At 37.6% G+C, this 16,985-nt stretch overlaps 1 protein-coding gene across 1 annotated transcript in view; it reads right to left on the bottom strand.

The window, feature by feature from the left end:
• Positions 1-16,985, bottom strand: part of CHKA (choline kinase alpha) — a 33,783-nt gene that overhangs the window by 6,220 nt on the left and 10,578 nt on the right. The window contains 5 exon segments of the mRNA XM_032221150.1: positions 1,475-1,533; positions 3,788-3,892; positions 4,062-4,195; positions 4,578-4,691; positions 10,652-10,705. Of these exon segments, the coding sequence (XP_032077041.1) occupies positions 1,475-1,533; positions 3,788-3,892; positions 4,062-4,195; positions 4,578-4,691; positions 10,652-10,705 (466 nt within the window).

Raw genomic sequence — 16,985 nt, 5'->3', positions numbered from 1 at the left:
CTGCTGCCAATTACCTCCCAAAGACCCATTAGATCGCACAGGGTCGGCCTCCTCCGGGTTCCATCCACCAGCCAATGCATCTGGCTATGACCCGGGGGACGGCCTTCTCTGTTGCAGCTCCCGGCCCTTTGGAACGAACTCCCCGCGGAGATTCGGACCCTCACCTCTCTCTCCGTTTTCCAAAAAGCCGTTAAAACCTGGCTGTGTCAGCAGGCCTGGGGTTGATGAGCTCCCTTCCCCTCTCGACAGGTGTGGTTGTTGGTCATTTTAAATGTCTATTTTGTACTTGTATGTTTCCCCTTCCCGTTTAAGTTGTTCGCCGCCCTGAGTCCCTTTTAGGGAATAGGGTAGCATATAAATAAAATAAAACTTAAACTTAAACTTAAATGGCAGGAAAGAGATACAATAAAAGCAATTTTAAGTCTTCACTGCCATTTTGTGATCACCACAGTTTCTCCATTTTCTCTGCCCACCCTTAACTGCTGCACCTTGGGTGAGGATAAAGTTTTGTATCTTTTCATAGAAGGCTGCATCTGAGAGATCTGTTCTGAAGCAAAGAGGACTCCCTAAGACAGATTAGATCCCACAGATTAGGCCTCCTCCGAATTCCATCTGCCAGCCAGTGCCGACTGGCAAATCCCCGGGGGAGGGCCTTCTCTGTGGCTGCTCCAGCCCTCTGGAACGATCTCCCCATGGAGATCCGGACCCTCACCACCCTCCAGGCTTTCCGCAAAGTCACGAAGACCTGGTTGTTCCGGCAGGCCTGGGGCTGATGAATTTCCAGCCCCACTTGAAATGTTGTGACTGTTGTTGTTTTTTAATCTGTCTGTCTTTTGTCCTATTTGTATCCCCTTCCCCCTTTGGTTGTTAGCCGCCCTGAGTCCCTCGGGAGTAGGGCGGCATACAAATTAAACTACAATGACAACTACAACTAAACTCATGCCCTGTGCAAATATCTTGGGCAGGTGCACTCAACTCTGGAGTCCATCTCAAGAATAAGAGTGCCATTAGTAAATGTGTTTGTGTTATTTAAATGATAGTAGAAAGAAGGAATTTATTAGGGCATGGCTGGATTGAGGCCTAAACAATCCTGCAATCTTAATGACTCTAATCCATTGAAAGTACAAATTATTTTCACACACCAAAGTTCGTTTCTATACTTCCTTAACTGACAGGTTCTGGAGAAACCGGTAGCGGAAATTTTGAGTAGTTCGGAGAACCAGCAAATATCACCCCTGGCTCACCCGAGTGGAGTGGGAATGGAGATTTTGCCGTATCCTTCCCCTGCCATGCCCACCAAATTACGGCCACAGAACCAGTAGTAAAAAAAACTTGAATTTCACCACTGATGTTAACCAAATAGAACATGTCCTAAATTAATCTAGATGTCTAGATATGAACATTTGCTTTGCTATAGCTGTTAAGTTTTTAAGACAATCACAACTCTAAACAATGCAAAGACCATGTATTGTACCTTCTTGGCAGTCATTATGACAAAACACAACTGGAGATGGAGTAGCTTCAAGTAAAGATCTAAGGGGGAAAAATCAAAATCATTTTTTAACTTAAGAACATAAATACAGGAAGACAACAGTATTTTCTACATCTCATCTCCTGAATATTTTTCTACCAACTATGTCTTCTCTTATACGAACCAAATCAAGAAAACTTTTTGAATGAAGACATTTCCTTCCTACTTTGTGTTTCCTCAAAGTACAAAACAACAGGTTGACCTACTGCATTCTTAAAAACCTGCTGGCTTCACTCTCCCTCTTCCCATGATGATACTTGTAAGGCAATGAGAGCCATTTGGAAGTCTTGTAGAGTCAATTATTCTGTCCCTTTCTTCAAACCAACATTTGAATAAATATTCTGAGAGACAACACTTGCCATAATTTAGCTGTAAACATGATCTTAGTGTGGACTCGGAAATCTGGCAATGATCAGTATGAAATCGATCGAGTACTAGATTCCCAAGTCCATAGGATAGACTCCCAATACTTGGTGCAGTGGAAAAGGTACCCCTCGACAGAGGCCACCTGGGTGGTAGGGAAGGACATGCGGGCCACCCGACTAATCTGAAAGTTCCACAAGACCTATTCCCATAAACCAGGGGGAAGGGATGGAAATCAGGCACCCATGGTTACACAACTGTGATTAACGTATATATGTTTACTGTCTTCCAGGTGTGGCCTTGGTAGGGGTAGACACCTGTCAAGCCCCAATCGGTTTGCTATACCGGGGGGGAGGGGGGAATTGGAGAGCATGGGGGCAGGAATAGCCGCACAGCAGTACACCAGCTGGCAGCCTAGGTGGCAATGGTGGCATTCCCACACAGCTGCCTGGCGGCCCTTACGGCCCCAGTTGGCTGGCGCTGGAGACAACAGTGTGCAGGCCGGAAGCGGTCTACAGCCAATGGGACAGAAGCCCTCAGCACCGGATGGTGGACTGCTAACGTGGAACTGAATGCCAACGCCGGATGATGGTTGTGTTTGTGGGACTCAGGGGCATGGTCCCGCCTATCCTATATAGAGTGCTGGGAGGCAGTAGCTCCCAGCACTGACTTTGCAACAGACTGCTACATACTCATTTGTCTCAGGCCTCAGGCTTGAATAAACCTGTATCCAACAGTTCCAGAGCATGCTTGTTTCTGTGTTCGCAAGGCCTGAGGAATAGGACATTTGAGTCCTAGCTCTGCTCCATGAAAGCCACCCCCTCTCCCCTGTGCTTCATGGTCTGATAGCTGCATTATGAACAACTAGCACAATGACTTCTTCTAATTAGAACAAGCAAAAGAGGTTGTAATATGATTTGTAGATGCACCATTTAGGGAATGAGGTCAAAAGAGCTACATTCACAGTTGAACAACATTTGCTGACATTTCATGTCATGCAAATGTATAATGGGGAGAGAAGAGAATTTACTTTCAATTTATTTTAATAGGCTGCCATGGATACTTGCTTGGCTCTTTTCATATTAATGGGGTATGTCACTGAAACAGCACACTGGATATGCAGTGGAAGTCCTTTCTCTACAGCTCAGATAGGGCATTCTATAGTATAGGATTCCTCCCTCTCTCCCCTGATCCAGAGGTAGGCTTAGAATATTCTGATGGTGCTTTCCATGGGAGAAGATAGCTCCACTCGTTTTAGAAAGCTGAGCCAAAGGGTGTTCAAGGAAGCACACTTGAAAAAGTTAGGATACTGGTGACTGCTGCCCTTTGGAGCAGGTGTCCACACCTCATTCATCAGTCTCACCTGAAGCCAGTTGCCTTTTTAACAGATAGCCACATGACAAAGGGAAAATATACATCTGAATCAAGGAGATACTATGCACCTTTTAACCAATTCTTGAATTCAATAGTCTATTTCCTCAGAATCACATTTGCGTGAGGCAGAGTAATATAAAAGAAAAGGAGGAGTTTAGCTGAGACTGAAGAAGCCCCTGAAGGAACCAACAAGCACATTTATACTTCAGAGCATGGCAGGATCAGATTTTGTGATGTAATGATCTCCTCCCACAGGAACGACTATCGTAATCTTCTAGCCCTGCCTCTACAACCAATGAAAAGAAAATATTCCATTGTGGAATGTAGTGTCTAGACAATGAGAAAACACTGGTACACATAGTTACAATACAACTATATTCTTAGACAGCTAAATATAGATGTACTAAACACAGACACATTAAAAAAATAAGTCATAAAAGTTTACCTTTACAATATAGTAATTAACCCAATTACACAACAAATCATGAACTAACAAACTATTAAGAATTAGAATGATACCTTAAGTTTTTCATTTCTTGAGGCAAGTTGTAGCTGAGAATCTTGTTCAGTTTTCTCACACGTGACTCTCTGGTAAACTTGATTCTCATGACTTGGTTCAAGTACCTGTATGAAGATTTTATTGCATAGTTACTATTCTAGGAAAATATGTACAACCCTTTGCCCCACAATCGTATTCTGAAATAAAAATATAATTGAACATTTTAAAAACATTTGTGTGCCTCAAATTAGATAAACTTTCTCACAAAATGAAAAATGCTATTCTATTGCTTACTTCTCCATGGTTCCAAAGAGCCACTTAGGTTCTTTATTAAATGGCATTTTCATCCCATGAAATTTAGCCATTTTTTCAGCTATTTCTGCTGATATATCTGGCACGCTTAGTTCTTCGGTATCCAACTTTCTGCTCTGAAATATATATAGTAAAAAGGACATAAATGATGACAAATAAAGAATCCACCAGGTGAATTACAAATGTACAAATAAGGGAACTCAAATGAGGACTAACATATTTTTATTTTTCAGTGCCGTAATTTACTCTTAACAGTGACATTCTCCGTTCTGCTACTATAAAGCAGAATACCCTATCATGTCTTTCATTAACTGAAAGTGGCAAAAATTAATATAGAAAACTCAAGATCAAGTTTGCATTGTCTACATATGCCCAATCTAACAATAAAACAAACCTATTAGTACATCTTGGCAAATATATAACGTTTGTCTTTATTTGTGCTACACTATCAAATTCAGTTTCAACTACCACTACACACAGCTTATATCTGGTACATACAGGAATGAATTCCTCCAGACGGCCTTGTGGGAAGATTCCATAGAGTTTTGGTCCAAGAGCTCTTTCTGCAAGAATGGCAAACATAACACTCTCCAGAACAACAGCTTCTGCACCCTACGAAACAAAAGAAAACTAAAGCTTACAAATATAAATGTTAATCAAAACCTCAACATTTATACTGCAGAATAAATACAAATTAAATTGCAGAATAATCCTGTTGCAAACAAATGTAAATTATGCCTAGTGTAAACTTCCAAAACTTTCAGAGACACTTACGTATAGACTTGTTTACAATTAGTGAGGTATTTCTTGTTTTTATCATCCTAAATATAGGACAGGATAATCTAATTGTACTTAACCAAGTTTCATATTAGTATTTTTGGTGTTCATTTACAAACTGGCTTTTTATAAATGAAGTGCAATAAATATGAGAAAAGTATTCTCTTCAAAATAGGGCAAGTAAGGAATGTAACACTTTCCTTAGAGAAGAGGTAGCAATACATCTACAGTATCTTATATAGTTACGCTAACCACATAGTTTTATGTTTTTAGATTACAATTTCTATTAACCTTAACTAGCATGGGAATTATTGAAGTTATAATCCAAAACATATGGAAGATTTCAGTTTTGAAAATTAGTCTATGTAACATCCTGGACACTGGAATGCAACAAGGGGGCAAGACAGGGGTGACATCCAGGAGGTTTTTAACAGGTTCTGGAGAACCGGTAGCGGAAATTTTGAGTAGTTCAGAGAACCGGCAAATGACTGGCCCCAGTGGGGTGGGAATGGAGATTTTGCAGTATCTTTCCCCTGCCATGCCCACCAAGCCATGCCCACAGAACTGGTAGTAAGAAAATTTGAATTTCACCACTGGGGCAAGACGAATGCGGACTCACATAGTGAGAAACTTTCTTCTCTCCAGCAATGGGACATGAGAGAGCGGTCAACTTTCTGTTAGGTATTGAATAAATATGTGCATTACGATAACAATGTACTATTCAGGCCTGAATTATGAATTTCAGTCTTTTTGCTAGCTTGTATATCCACCTAATGCACTCAAGAAAGAAAGAGAGATCCCTAACAGAGGTAACATTTTAGCATCTTCTAATTCAGGAGTGTCAAACTCAATTTCATTGAAGGCCGCAACAAGGTTGTGTTTGTCCTTGGGGGGCCAGGGTGGACATGGCCAACGTGAGCATGGCTAGCTTGATTCACTCGTGTCTGTGACGCTTGTAGTGGCCTGAATACCCTGTCAGAGAAAACAGGCTTCCTTTGACCTTTGTCAGCGAAAATGGAGCTCTGTTTTCACTGGCAGAGGCACTGCAGCTGTTCCTTTGCGGTTTCCAGGGTGGCTCCTTGTGCCAGATCTAAGCACCCTGTGGACCAGATACGGCCCCCAGGGCCTTGAGTTTAACATCCCTGTTCTAATGGAAGCAGAATTTCAAATAGAATTTATTAGCAATAAAATCCTCCTGGTTCTAAATAACACCAGACAGTTAAGGAACTTGATTTCTTTAAACATGCCAGACATGCCAATGGATTTCCCAATTTGCTGGCAAAGACATTTCTTTGTATTGAGATCAACTCTTATTCATGTGTGGTATGCAGAAGACTGCTCTTCAAAAAAGGGGACAGGGCCAAAACTGGCAGGATGTGAAAACTTACTAAATTATTTAAATTTTTAAAAGTGTATCTCCAAGAAGGATAGGAAAGTTTTGGCAGAAAAGTCAGCTACTTCTTTTTGTCACACTGCCCACTTTTCTCTTTAAATTGAGGACAAACAACTCCAAACCAACTACATCTAGGTATGCCTACAGATAGTTCTCAATTTACAACTATTCATTTAGTGACAATTTGAAGTTACAAGGGCACTGAAAAAAGTGACTTTTGACTGTTTTTCACACTTATAACCATTGAAGCATCCCCACAGTCATGCGATCAAAATTCAAGCATTTGTGATTGGCTGATATTTTTGATAGCTGCAGTGTCCCGGGATCATGTGATCACCTTTTGCAACCTTCTGACAAGCCAAGTCAATGGGGAACCCAGGTTCACTTTAAAACCATGTTGCTAACTTATCAACTATAGTGATTCACTTAATAACTTTGGCAAGAAAGATAATAAAATAGGGCACAACTCACTTAACTGTATTGTTTAGAAATAGAAATGTTGGGCTCAATTGTGGTCGTCAGCCAAGGACTACGTGATGTGAATTCCTAGGAGCACATACACTCAACTTCTTGAATAACAAAAACTTAAAACAATCATACTTAATATTGCTCACTATACATATACAATATAGTATCTTCTTTTGCTGGTATTTCCAGTGATGCTAATTTGAGAAGGCCCGGGAAAACATTCATATTTTAGCTTTCAAATCTAATTGTAAATAGAAATACTTCAGTAACATACACTCCTTTCAATTAATTTGTTTTTATCTTAACAATGATTAATTTCACGTTTAAAAAAACTAAGGCTAAAGTACTAATGATTTACTCAAAGAGTTATTTGAAAGAGATTAGAGCACACCTTTTAGGGACTGCTGGATGAACAGTGTTAATTTTTAACTTTAAAGTTATTGGCCTAATTCAAACAGAGATTTCAAGGTTATTATTTCCATTTTAGTTAGCACTTGTTAGAAATTATCACTACTGCTGGATGTATTCAACCAAACAATCTTATATGGAACATTAAAATGGGCTGTGCCAATTAGCTCTTCTCCAGAAAGATACAGTAATTTATCGTATAGTCCAAACACAACGCATTCAAGATATTTCTACATGAAACTTTTGTGAAAGTATGTTTACAGTTATGATTTGTTCTGCTCAGACATGTCCATTCAGATGTTATAGGCCAGTGATGGCTAACCTTTTTGCTACCATGTGCCAAAAGCAAAGGGAGCTGAGGGGGTGGGTCATGCATGGGCGTGTCCACACCCATAATTCTATGTCCATGATACCCCCCGTGCATGCGTGCGTGACCTCCGCCTTCGGCGTGCGATGGACCCATTTTTCGCCCTCTCCAGGCTCCAGAGGCTTTCTAGGAGCCTGGGGAGGGCGAAAATGGCTTCCCTGAAGCCTCCGGAGGATGAAAAATGGCCAAAAATGAAGGCTGAAGTCAGCTGGCCAGTGCGCACATGTGCACTGAAGCTGTCAAGGCAACGACTTACATGCCCTAACAAACGACTCCACATGCCACCTGTAACACGCGTGCCATAGGTTCGCTATCACGACTATAGGCTGATGCTTAGTTGTATATCTCAGAATGGGGATACCAGTGAGCATAAGCAGGTATTCTTCAAGCTAATACATTCATATACACATCTGACAATGTGGGAAACCAAACAGATTACTTAGAAACAAATCCCAGAAGCTAAAACTACTACCCCTAATTATGTATAACTGAAGAAAGAAAGTAGAACAGTATTTCAAATGGAACAAAATCAGACAAAACAGACATGAAAACAGTACTGCTATGATAGAAAATTTTCTGATTCTTTAAAACTAGGCTAAAATATTGTTTATACAGCTAACTACTATTGAGTGAATAGTTACAATGTTTATCTTAAATTTTCAATAGAATTGTCACAGGATTCACCTTTTGACATGTACGCTCACCTGCCAATTAAAGATAAATGCGATGTATCTAATGAAAACTCCCTCAAGTTATCTAGAAGTCACACTACTCCCGATTAACTAGCTAGGTCCACAGAAGTCCAGTCATCTGTGTTTTATATCTATGCCTCTCCTGGTTGGTAAAGCCTCCTGGAAGGTGATATATGATTGGTTTCAGTGGCTAATGCTGGGTTGTGTTATCTGCTTTAAAAGAAGCAGTTATCCACACTGATTTTAAGAAGCCATCACTGGACTGAGGAGACAGGCAGGTGGAGGTAGTTCAAGAGAAGGCAATCCCTTCACTTAACAAGGCTTGGTGGTGGTGGTGGGAGAAACCATGGCTTGGATCAGGGTGGTCCTCACCTAAGAACATGTGTGATTTGGTTAACAATAGCAACAGGAACTACCAGGATTGCTATCACTAAGTGAAGGAGTCATGTGACATCAAGCTGTAAGACCATATCGCTTGGCGACAGATCTTCAAGTCCCAATTACTATTAACTGAGGATTACCTGTAATGTTGTTAAGGTTATGTCCAGTATTGGGGTCCAGATGAAGAAGAACCGGCTTCAATTCAACCCTAGTAAAACTGAGTATATCAGCATATTGAGACCACTGTCCCCAGTTTTGGAGACTTTCCAACCTTATCTCTGAATGCGGCAGCACTAGGCAAAGCTGATGAGCAATCTGAGTCTTCCTGGACTCACAGCTCCTGCTCAAATTGCTAGTGGCAACTGTGGCTAAAAGGGATTTTACACAGGTTCATCTTGTACACAAATTTCCCCTATTGACCAGGAAGTCCTTCTCACAGTAGCTGACTCATACCATCTTATAAGGCCTATAAGATATACAGCAGCTGTTTCTGCTTGCCCACCAAGAACTAAAAGAGCCAAGGTGGCGCAGTGGTTAAATGCAGCACTGCAGGCTACTGCTAGATCAGCAGGTCAGCGGTTCAAATCTCACCGGCTCAGGGTTGACTCAGCCTTCCATCCTTCCGAGGTGGGTAAAATGAGGACCCAGATTGTTGGGGGCAATATGCTGACTCTCTGTAAACCGCTTAGAGAGGGCTGAAAGGCCTATGAAGCGGTATATAAGTCTACTGCTATTGCTATTGCTATTGCTATAAAAGGTCCCTTCAATCAGCAAACTTGAAAGTTGTGGTTTTTTGCTGTTAAGGCACTTGCCTTATGGAACAATGTCCTCCTGGTGATCAAAGGTATCTCTAGCCCTCTTGACCTTACATAAGACATTCAAAACCTGGATGATCCTTCAGACATTTGGGCCAAGGAGTTAAACCAATAATGTAGGTGTATCTGTCACATTTATCGACTGAAAATGGAATCCAATCATATGTTGTTATGAAGACTATTTTGGATCATTATTTTGAAATGTTCATTTTGTAAATTATGCTTTTGTTTTAGAGTCATATAGTGAGATAGGCAATTATATACACTGTGCCAATAAATTAAATATTTCTTTTTAACATGCGAGTTTGTATACTTCTACTTAATTAAGGCTTCCCATGAATTTGGGGAAAACACTATCTTGAAGAGGTGGTGATGGTCTCTTCTATTTTCATACTTGATTAGGATACAAACAGGAGCTCAGTACTAGATTGGAACTGTCATAGCTCTTGTTTTTGCTACTAAATGCTTCACAAGTCAAAGTTTTCTCAATACTGCTGGATAAGGAAGACTTTAGAGTGCCTGAAGGCATTTTGGCTCAATATACTTGCTTACATGAGCATCTGCAGCTTTCCCCATGACTGTTACAGCTGGTTTTTATTGACTACAACTGGCTGGTGTTACTTTTGAAATGCAGTTCAAGGTTACAGTTCTCTTCCCCCACATTTTTCTCCAGATAAAAAGCCATTTAATTGTGCAGTTAAAATCCCAATCTAATACATACGATTTTATATATTCTGTATATACTACGTACATTATTTGCTTCATCTGATTTGAGGCACTGATCCTCCCCAGCTGATATGAATATATTATTCCCAATCTTTAATTCTAGGATATCATTCTTATATATTACTCCTGTCACATGTCAGAATCTTTCTCAACAGTTTGTTCTTTTCTCCAAAAAATCTTTTTGCCCTAGCTCCTGTTGCTGCTAGTAAAGATAAAGAATTGAGGTTTTGGAAGTACCATTTCTCTGATGTCTCAAAATGACTCACATCTTGTGGTTTAAGGAAATATTTTTTGGTTAGGTTTTGTATCAATTCAAAGCAGATTTTGTGACAAATTATTGAAGAGAAATATACCACAGGTCTATGCCAAAGGAAGTTACTTTAGCTCTGTTACTCCTACAGAAGTACTTTTTAAGCTCTTCCCACCTCCAACAGAGAAGTCATATTCAAACGGTTGTGGAGACAGGGATAAAAGACAAGCAGATAGCAATTACCCTGCATGTACTGTACTAATTAGATATGGAAATTCAGCAAGACAGTACTTACTTGTAAATCATTCTCCTTTTGAGCCTGTCCAGATCCTCCTTTATTACAGGACCTCTATGAATGAGAAAATCCAACATTTCCAATGAGACGTTGAAACTAATATGAATCAATCTGTAGCCACCATAATAAGGAGAGCCAGGAAGACCAGCTATATTTAGAATGTATATTCAACAATGATCTTACAAAATATCAGAGATTTTGATGGAACTCCTATCATTTACACGAGGTATCCGTCAAATTATTCAAAAAGGATGTGCCATTGAACTCCATTGTGTAAATCTGCCTAGAATAACAGACAGACAAGACCATTATATACGATATGTAGTCATCTCCTTGTCTACCAAATATTCCAGGTACACAATATCCTGATTTTGGAATATAAATGAGGGTTCAGCACTAACTAGATATACTAACATATATAAAGCTAGCATCACAGTATAAACCAATTATTACAGGAGCAACTACTAGATACAAAATCTAGTGGAAGCATTATCTAGTTGTATAGGTAAAGAATGCACTCACTTATCCCAGTAACCATTTGTTGACAGATGTCTTTTACACTGTAAAGTAACAATATTTTAATACATTTTATATATGCTCACCAGTCATGTTTCAAGGCAATTTAAGCAAATCAAAATAAAGATCAAGGAATTTCAGAGTTAGTGGACAGCAGGGTGTTTCTTAGCATCTAGATTTAAACACGTTCTAACGTTTTTGGTTTTGTATTGATGTCTGGTTCAATGGCACATGCTTTCCTTGTAACTAATGCAAGCTTTGTAACCCATTAAGGCTTTCAAAGCTATGAAACACATAGGTCTGTTCCATTTCCCAGTTCCATTGAATATATCATATATGGCATTTTAATGTAATTTCCAATGTTGTACTTCTAATAACAGATATGTTTAAAACCAAACTACATTTAAAGACTCCTACAGAGAGCCTTTCACCAAAATTATTTAAAGGTGATAATGGAACTGAGCATAGTTTTTTATTTTGCATCATACTTCTACAAATTAACAAATGAATAACCAATTCAAGAGTTGTGCTACAAAATTGCTCAATTGCTTCAATCTGAAAACTTTTCTCTACAATAAAGTATTTCCATTAAAACACTATATTAGCAGATACTCATACATTTTTCTATAAAATTATATTTAATTAAAGCAGAGATTATTGTGAATATTCACAAAGGCAAGCTTAGAACTGCATATTAAATAGAAATGTTATGCAAACATTATGTCACTGCCACTAACTGACAATCACTAACTGTCTACTTGTTGAATAACAATCAAAGTTATATATTAACCAGAGGTATTTCTGGCTTATTGCTCCTTTTTGATAGTACAATCCATCAGAAGCAACTGGATTAGAGAGGCTTTCCTCAGAATTTTAACAGGTGTTTATTTTAACTTGCAGATAGTCCTCAACAATTTGGGATCAGATTTTCCATTAGTAGGCAAGATTATTGCTAAATGAGTTTTGATTGATTTTACAACCTATTTTGCCATGATCCTTAACCAAATCACCATAATTGTTAAATGAAGCATTCGAATCTGGTCTCCTATTGACATTTGTTGTCAGAAGCCAGCTGGGAAGGTAGCAAATGAAGATCACATAACCCTGGGATGCTGCAACCGTTGTAAATATGCTCCAGTTGCTAAGCACCTGAATTTGGACCATGGGGAAGCTGCAACAGTCATAAATATGAGGACTGGTCATACTGGTTACTTTTTGGATGTGATTGTAAAATTTGTCTCTAAACAAATGATTGTAAGTCATTTCGATCGCGCAAATATGGAAACCTGCTAGTATTTTTGTATTTGCCACACTCAAATAAGCACATAATGAACCTAGTTAACATGACTGAGTTTTAATTTAAAGAAAAAAATGGGGAGGAATATAATATCTAAAAGATTTCATTGAAAGAGAATTGCACAATAGTCTTGTATACTGCGAGTTACAAATAATGCCTAATACAGACATTCTAAAATCAATGGGACTTGCTTCTAAAAATGTAATCTAGAATTAAGGTGTTTCAAAATTGCTTAGTATATTTGAAAAGAATGAAAAACCATTAGGTAGAATAGTCCTACATCACTTTACATTAAAGCAGTCATATGTCTATATTATATTGATGGCCTGGGCTAATATAAAATTAATTTGTTGAAGATTTGCTTCAGGAATTCCTGAAACAAAAATAATCAGACCAACAGAGTCACATTGCAGTTTACATATTGTGTGCATAAAAGTAGCATATTTTCTCAACTTCCAATAATTTTTTAAAACATTATTGTACAGTTCATTTAAAAAGTTGCAAGATGCAATTCTAATGGTCTGATATAATAGTGTAAAGGCCAGCTATGTTTAATTACCTATGTAGTATAACCATATATTTAAGAATCCATGCTTTCTGCTTGGGAATATGAGCTGCTTAATAGATTTTCATGAAGTCAATCAATTTGCATGTGAACTTGCTAAAATGAATATATTGCTTGCTAACTGCTATACAGCTACAGGTAGTCCTTGACTTACAACCAAAATAGGAAATGAAATTTCTGTTGGTAAACAAAGCAGTTTTTAAGTCATATCCGATTTTATGACTTTTATGCCACGGCTATTAAGCAAATCACTGCAGTTAAGTGAATCAAGTGTCATTAAGCAAATCCAGCTTCCTCCATTGATTTTTCTTGTTGGAAGTTAGCTGGGAAGGCTGCAAATGGCGATCACATGACCCTAGAATGTGACCACCCTTGTAAATATTCCAATTGCCAAGCAACTGAATGTTGATCTGAATGTGAGGATCCTGTGAGGAGTGTGAATACCAGTTATAAGTCACTTTTTCAGTGCCATTGTGACTCTGAATGGTCACTAAATGAATGACTGTAAGTCTATGATGACTTGTATTAGAACCTTTGATTTGACAAGTTTTGTAGCATCCAGTGAGTTTCCTTCAATCATTAGTGAAATAAGTTTAAGGATTTAAAACTTTTGGAATAAACAGCAAATGGATGATTAGAACTCTGACTTCAGAAAGTTACAGACTTAAGGGTTCAGATGGATTCAAAATAAAAATTTGAAATTAATTATAAGAATCCTTTCCATGAGAAAATGCTATTCTTTTGAATTCTTAAAAAAAGATAGGATTGGAATTTGACAAGTGCAAACTAAAGGGAACAGAAGGTACTAAAGATTACAATTAAAAGAGAAGAACATTTAAATTTGATTTACTATTACAGAATGGAGCAAAATACTTGAACACTGGATGCACTGAAGAATGTTTGGGAACAATGGACGCAAAAGTGAATTTTAAGAGTGCTTGCCATTATAGACAAAAGATGTTATACAATAGGAACAAGTTTCACTAGACTTGAGATTAAGACTAACATTGATCTGAAAGTGCATTTAAAAATGACACACTACAAGAATCATATGGAAGGAGATGCTATATTGGACATGCAAATGAAAGCCGCTGATGTCTTAATATTTAGAGGGAATATACAAATGCCAAACCAAAAAGTGACTTGGATTTGGGGCCTTTCCCATATTGGATTTATAAAAAAGATGGTATTAAACTTTGAAGAATTTTATGGGAAAAAAGAAAACAAATAAAAAAAATCAAGTTCTAGGATATCTTTTGAATGAATTAAATATCATGATTGTTAAAAATAAAAGAAAGGAATATAAAGTTAGTTTATTTGATCAAGCTTAAAATAGGTATGCTGTCATCTCTGGTAACCCTTAATTGATTCTTACTGACCAGGACTGAATGATGAGGTTTTAAGGATTTATTATAGGTAAAGAGATGAGACACTAGAAGAGATCATTTGTTGTATTTTAAGAGAAGGGTAAAGCCATTTCTTTATATATTTCTTTTCTTTTTAAAAGTATATTCTTATTTTTCTATTTTTCTTTTCTGCACATTTTTTCTTTTTCTTGTAGTTTGTATTATATTTTTTCTTTTTAATTGTAATGTTTAATTGCTATAAAAATTAAACTTCTTAGTAAATGAATGTAGAGAAAACACTTGTAATCCAGTGCCTTCCTTAGAAATTCAACCATTTGTCTCTGTAAAAAACTGGGATTGAAAGCTTTGTAGAGAGATGTCTGGGAACTATCACTTACTGGTAAGTGTATTATATGGCATCATATCCTTCACGGCAGCCATTTTGTTGAGAGCGCCTACCTACACCAATCTCTCAAATTATAAGCATAAAGAGAAATTGTTCACTTTTTATTAAAAATAACATTTTGTGTTCACTAAAAAAATCAGATGGGAGGCATTAAATTACAGGTTTAATTATTGGTCAGCATATTTATTTGTAGAGCAGGGCTCTCTAACCTTGGCAACTTGAAGACTTGTGGATTTTAACTCCCCGAATTTCCCAGTGGGTATGGCTGGCTAAGGAATTCTGGGACTTAAAAGTCCACAAGTCTTCTAGTTGCCAAGTTTGGAGACCTGTTGTAGAGTACTCAAGAAACTCCACAGGATATGGGTAGAGTTGCATTGAATATCTAAAGTGAATTTTATATCTCACAGTTAGTATCTTATTCTGTGGTCTTGATATAAACTGCACATGGGGAACTTCTGATGTAGGGACTTATTAGTAATACGGGTTTTTTTAAATCCCAGGAACATCCCTAATCCTTTTTACTTCTGATAAAGTTACCATTCTTTTAAGGGAGCAGAAAGATGGAATGGTGCAATCCATTTACAGTTTCCATTTAACTGTGCAGATATTACAAAAATATCTATAAAAAGTAAGCTTTTTCATCATAGCCTCATACTCTGAGCCCAAAGGAAATGAAACCAGCAGAGAATGCTCCAACTTCAGAGATCTCATACTATACCGTGAATCGTGTCTGTCACCTGGAAACCAGAGTGCTCTAGGCACGATCGCATGGACAAGCCTGCAGCAGAGAACACATGCACATACAACTAAAATGGTACATTACCCTCAGATGACCCTTAACGCCACCCAACAAAACAAGTGTCCCCTTATCAGGAATTCTATATGCCAATAAATAGGCATTTGTAGTTATCCCTTGCTACCAGGTAATTCAAAGCGAAAATTTCAACAGTGAAGGAGCATTACACTTACAGAATTCCACATATTCACTGAGTTACAAACAAATAAAAAGTAGGAAGTAGGTATGCAACACCAAGCAATTGCAGTCAATCTATATGTGATTAGTGAACATTAAATAGTCTTAAATGTTTTCTATTTTATTAAAACTGAGACAGGCTGGTAATAACAACAGAATTCTAATATCTGGCTGATAAAATAGAGCATGAACCATCTCCCCTCCCCCCAAATATTCTCTTTATTTGGCTAAAATGGGATTTCTGCCACAAGCAAACAATACACAAAAGCGCAATTTGTACATTTTTATAGTAGTAAGGAGTAATTCTATTTATTTAAATTGCTTTAATAACTGCCTTTCAGATGTATACACCGACCAATAATATTGTTCTTTCTATTAATCTCAGACAAGCTGACAAAATTTTTACAACCTACTTCCTAGCCTCATATTACACAGCATAGTGGCACAAAATAAAAGTTGGCTGAGGAATTTCCCAAGTCTTTTCTGCATTTTCTTGTAGCCAACTTAAAGCAATATAATTGAACAGTATGTATGCACTGACATTTGTGTCTTCCAGTATTTATGATAAGCAAACTGGACTATGTTGGGAAGTAAACAGCAGGGCACATTTTTTTTAAAAAAAATGTCATTTCAGTTGGAATATGAAGAACTGGTAAGGTATCCTCCAATTAGTACTTTTCAAATTTGGAATAAAAGAACTGAAGAGTTAAAAGTTTGGTCCTAAGAATTGATATGAATCTGAAAATGGGAACAATTATTTTCTGAATGCCAGTGTAATATAAGCATTACTTCTAACTTAAAAAGTTAGAAATTCATTTAAATTAAATACAAGGTGCCATTCTTAACTCAGCCTTTATCCATAAAAATTACAGTTAAGAATCTAAATGAAAAAATTGTGAATATGCACTGTAAGATTAACATCAGCTTCAGTTTTATTTTTATTACTTTATTGATTTTTGATAGCAAAGTGTGACACTAGAAAAAAAATCAGTTTGCTTATGCATTAAAAATAGTTTAGAAAGAGACAAATGTTTATACTGAGACCCTCAATATAATCTGAAAGTGTTACCTTAGGACTGTCTCTGCTTACTTAAACCTTAGTGAACTGCACCAACAAAAACAGTCATTTCACTGCCACTATGGAAATAAAGGAAGTTAGATATCTTCAAAAATCTTAATACCAAGTAAAAAAAATAGAATACTCAAATGAGCAGCCAAAGTAGGACTGAAT

The sequence above is a fragment of the Thamnophis elegans genome, chromosome 1, assembly GCF_009769535.1.
Source record: "Thamnophis elegans isolate rThaEle1 chromosome 1, rThaEle1.pri, whole genome shotgun sequence".
Lineage (NCBI taxonomy): Eukaryota > Metazoa > Chordata > Lepidosauria > Squamata > Colubridae > Thamnophis > Thamnophis elegans.
The sequence above is the reverse complement of the archived record's forward strand: the minus strand, read 5'-3'. Positions and strand labels throughout refer to the sequence as shown.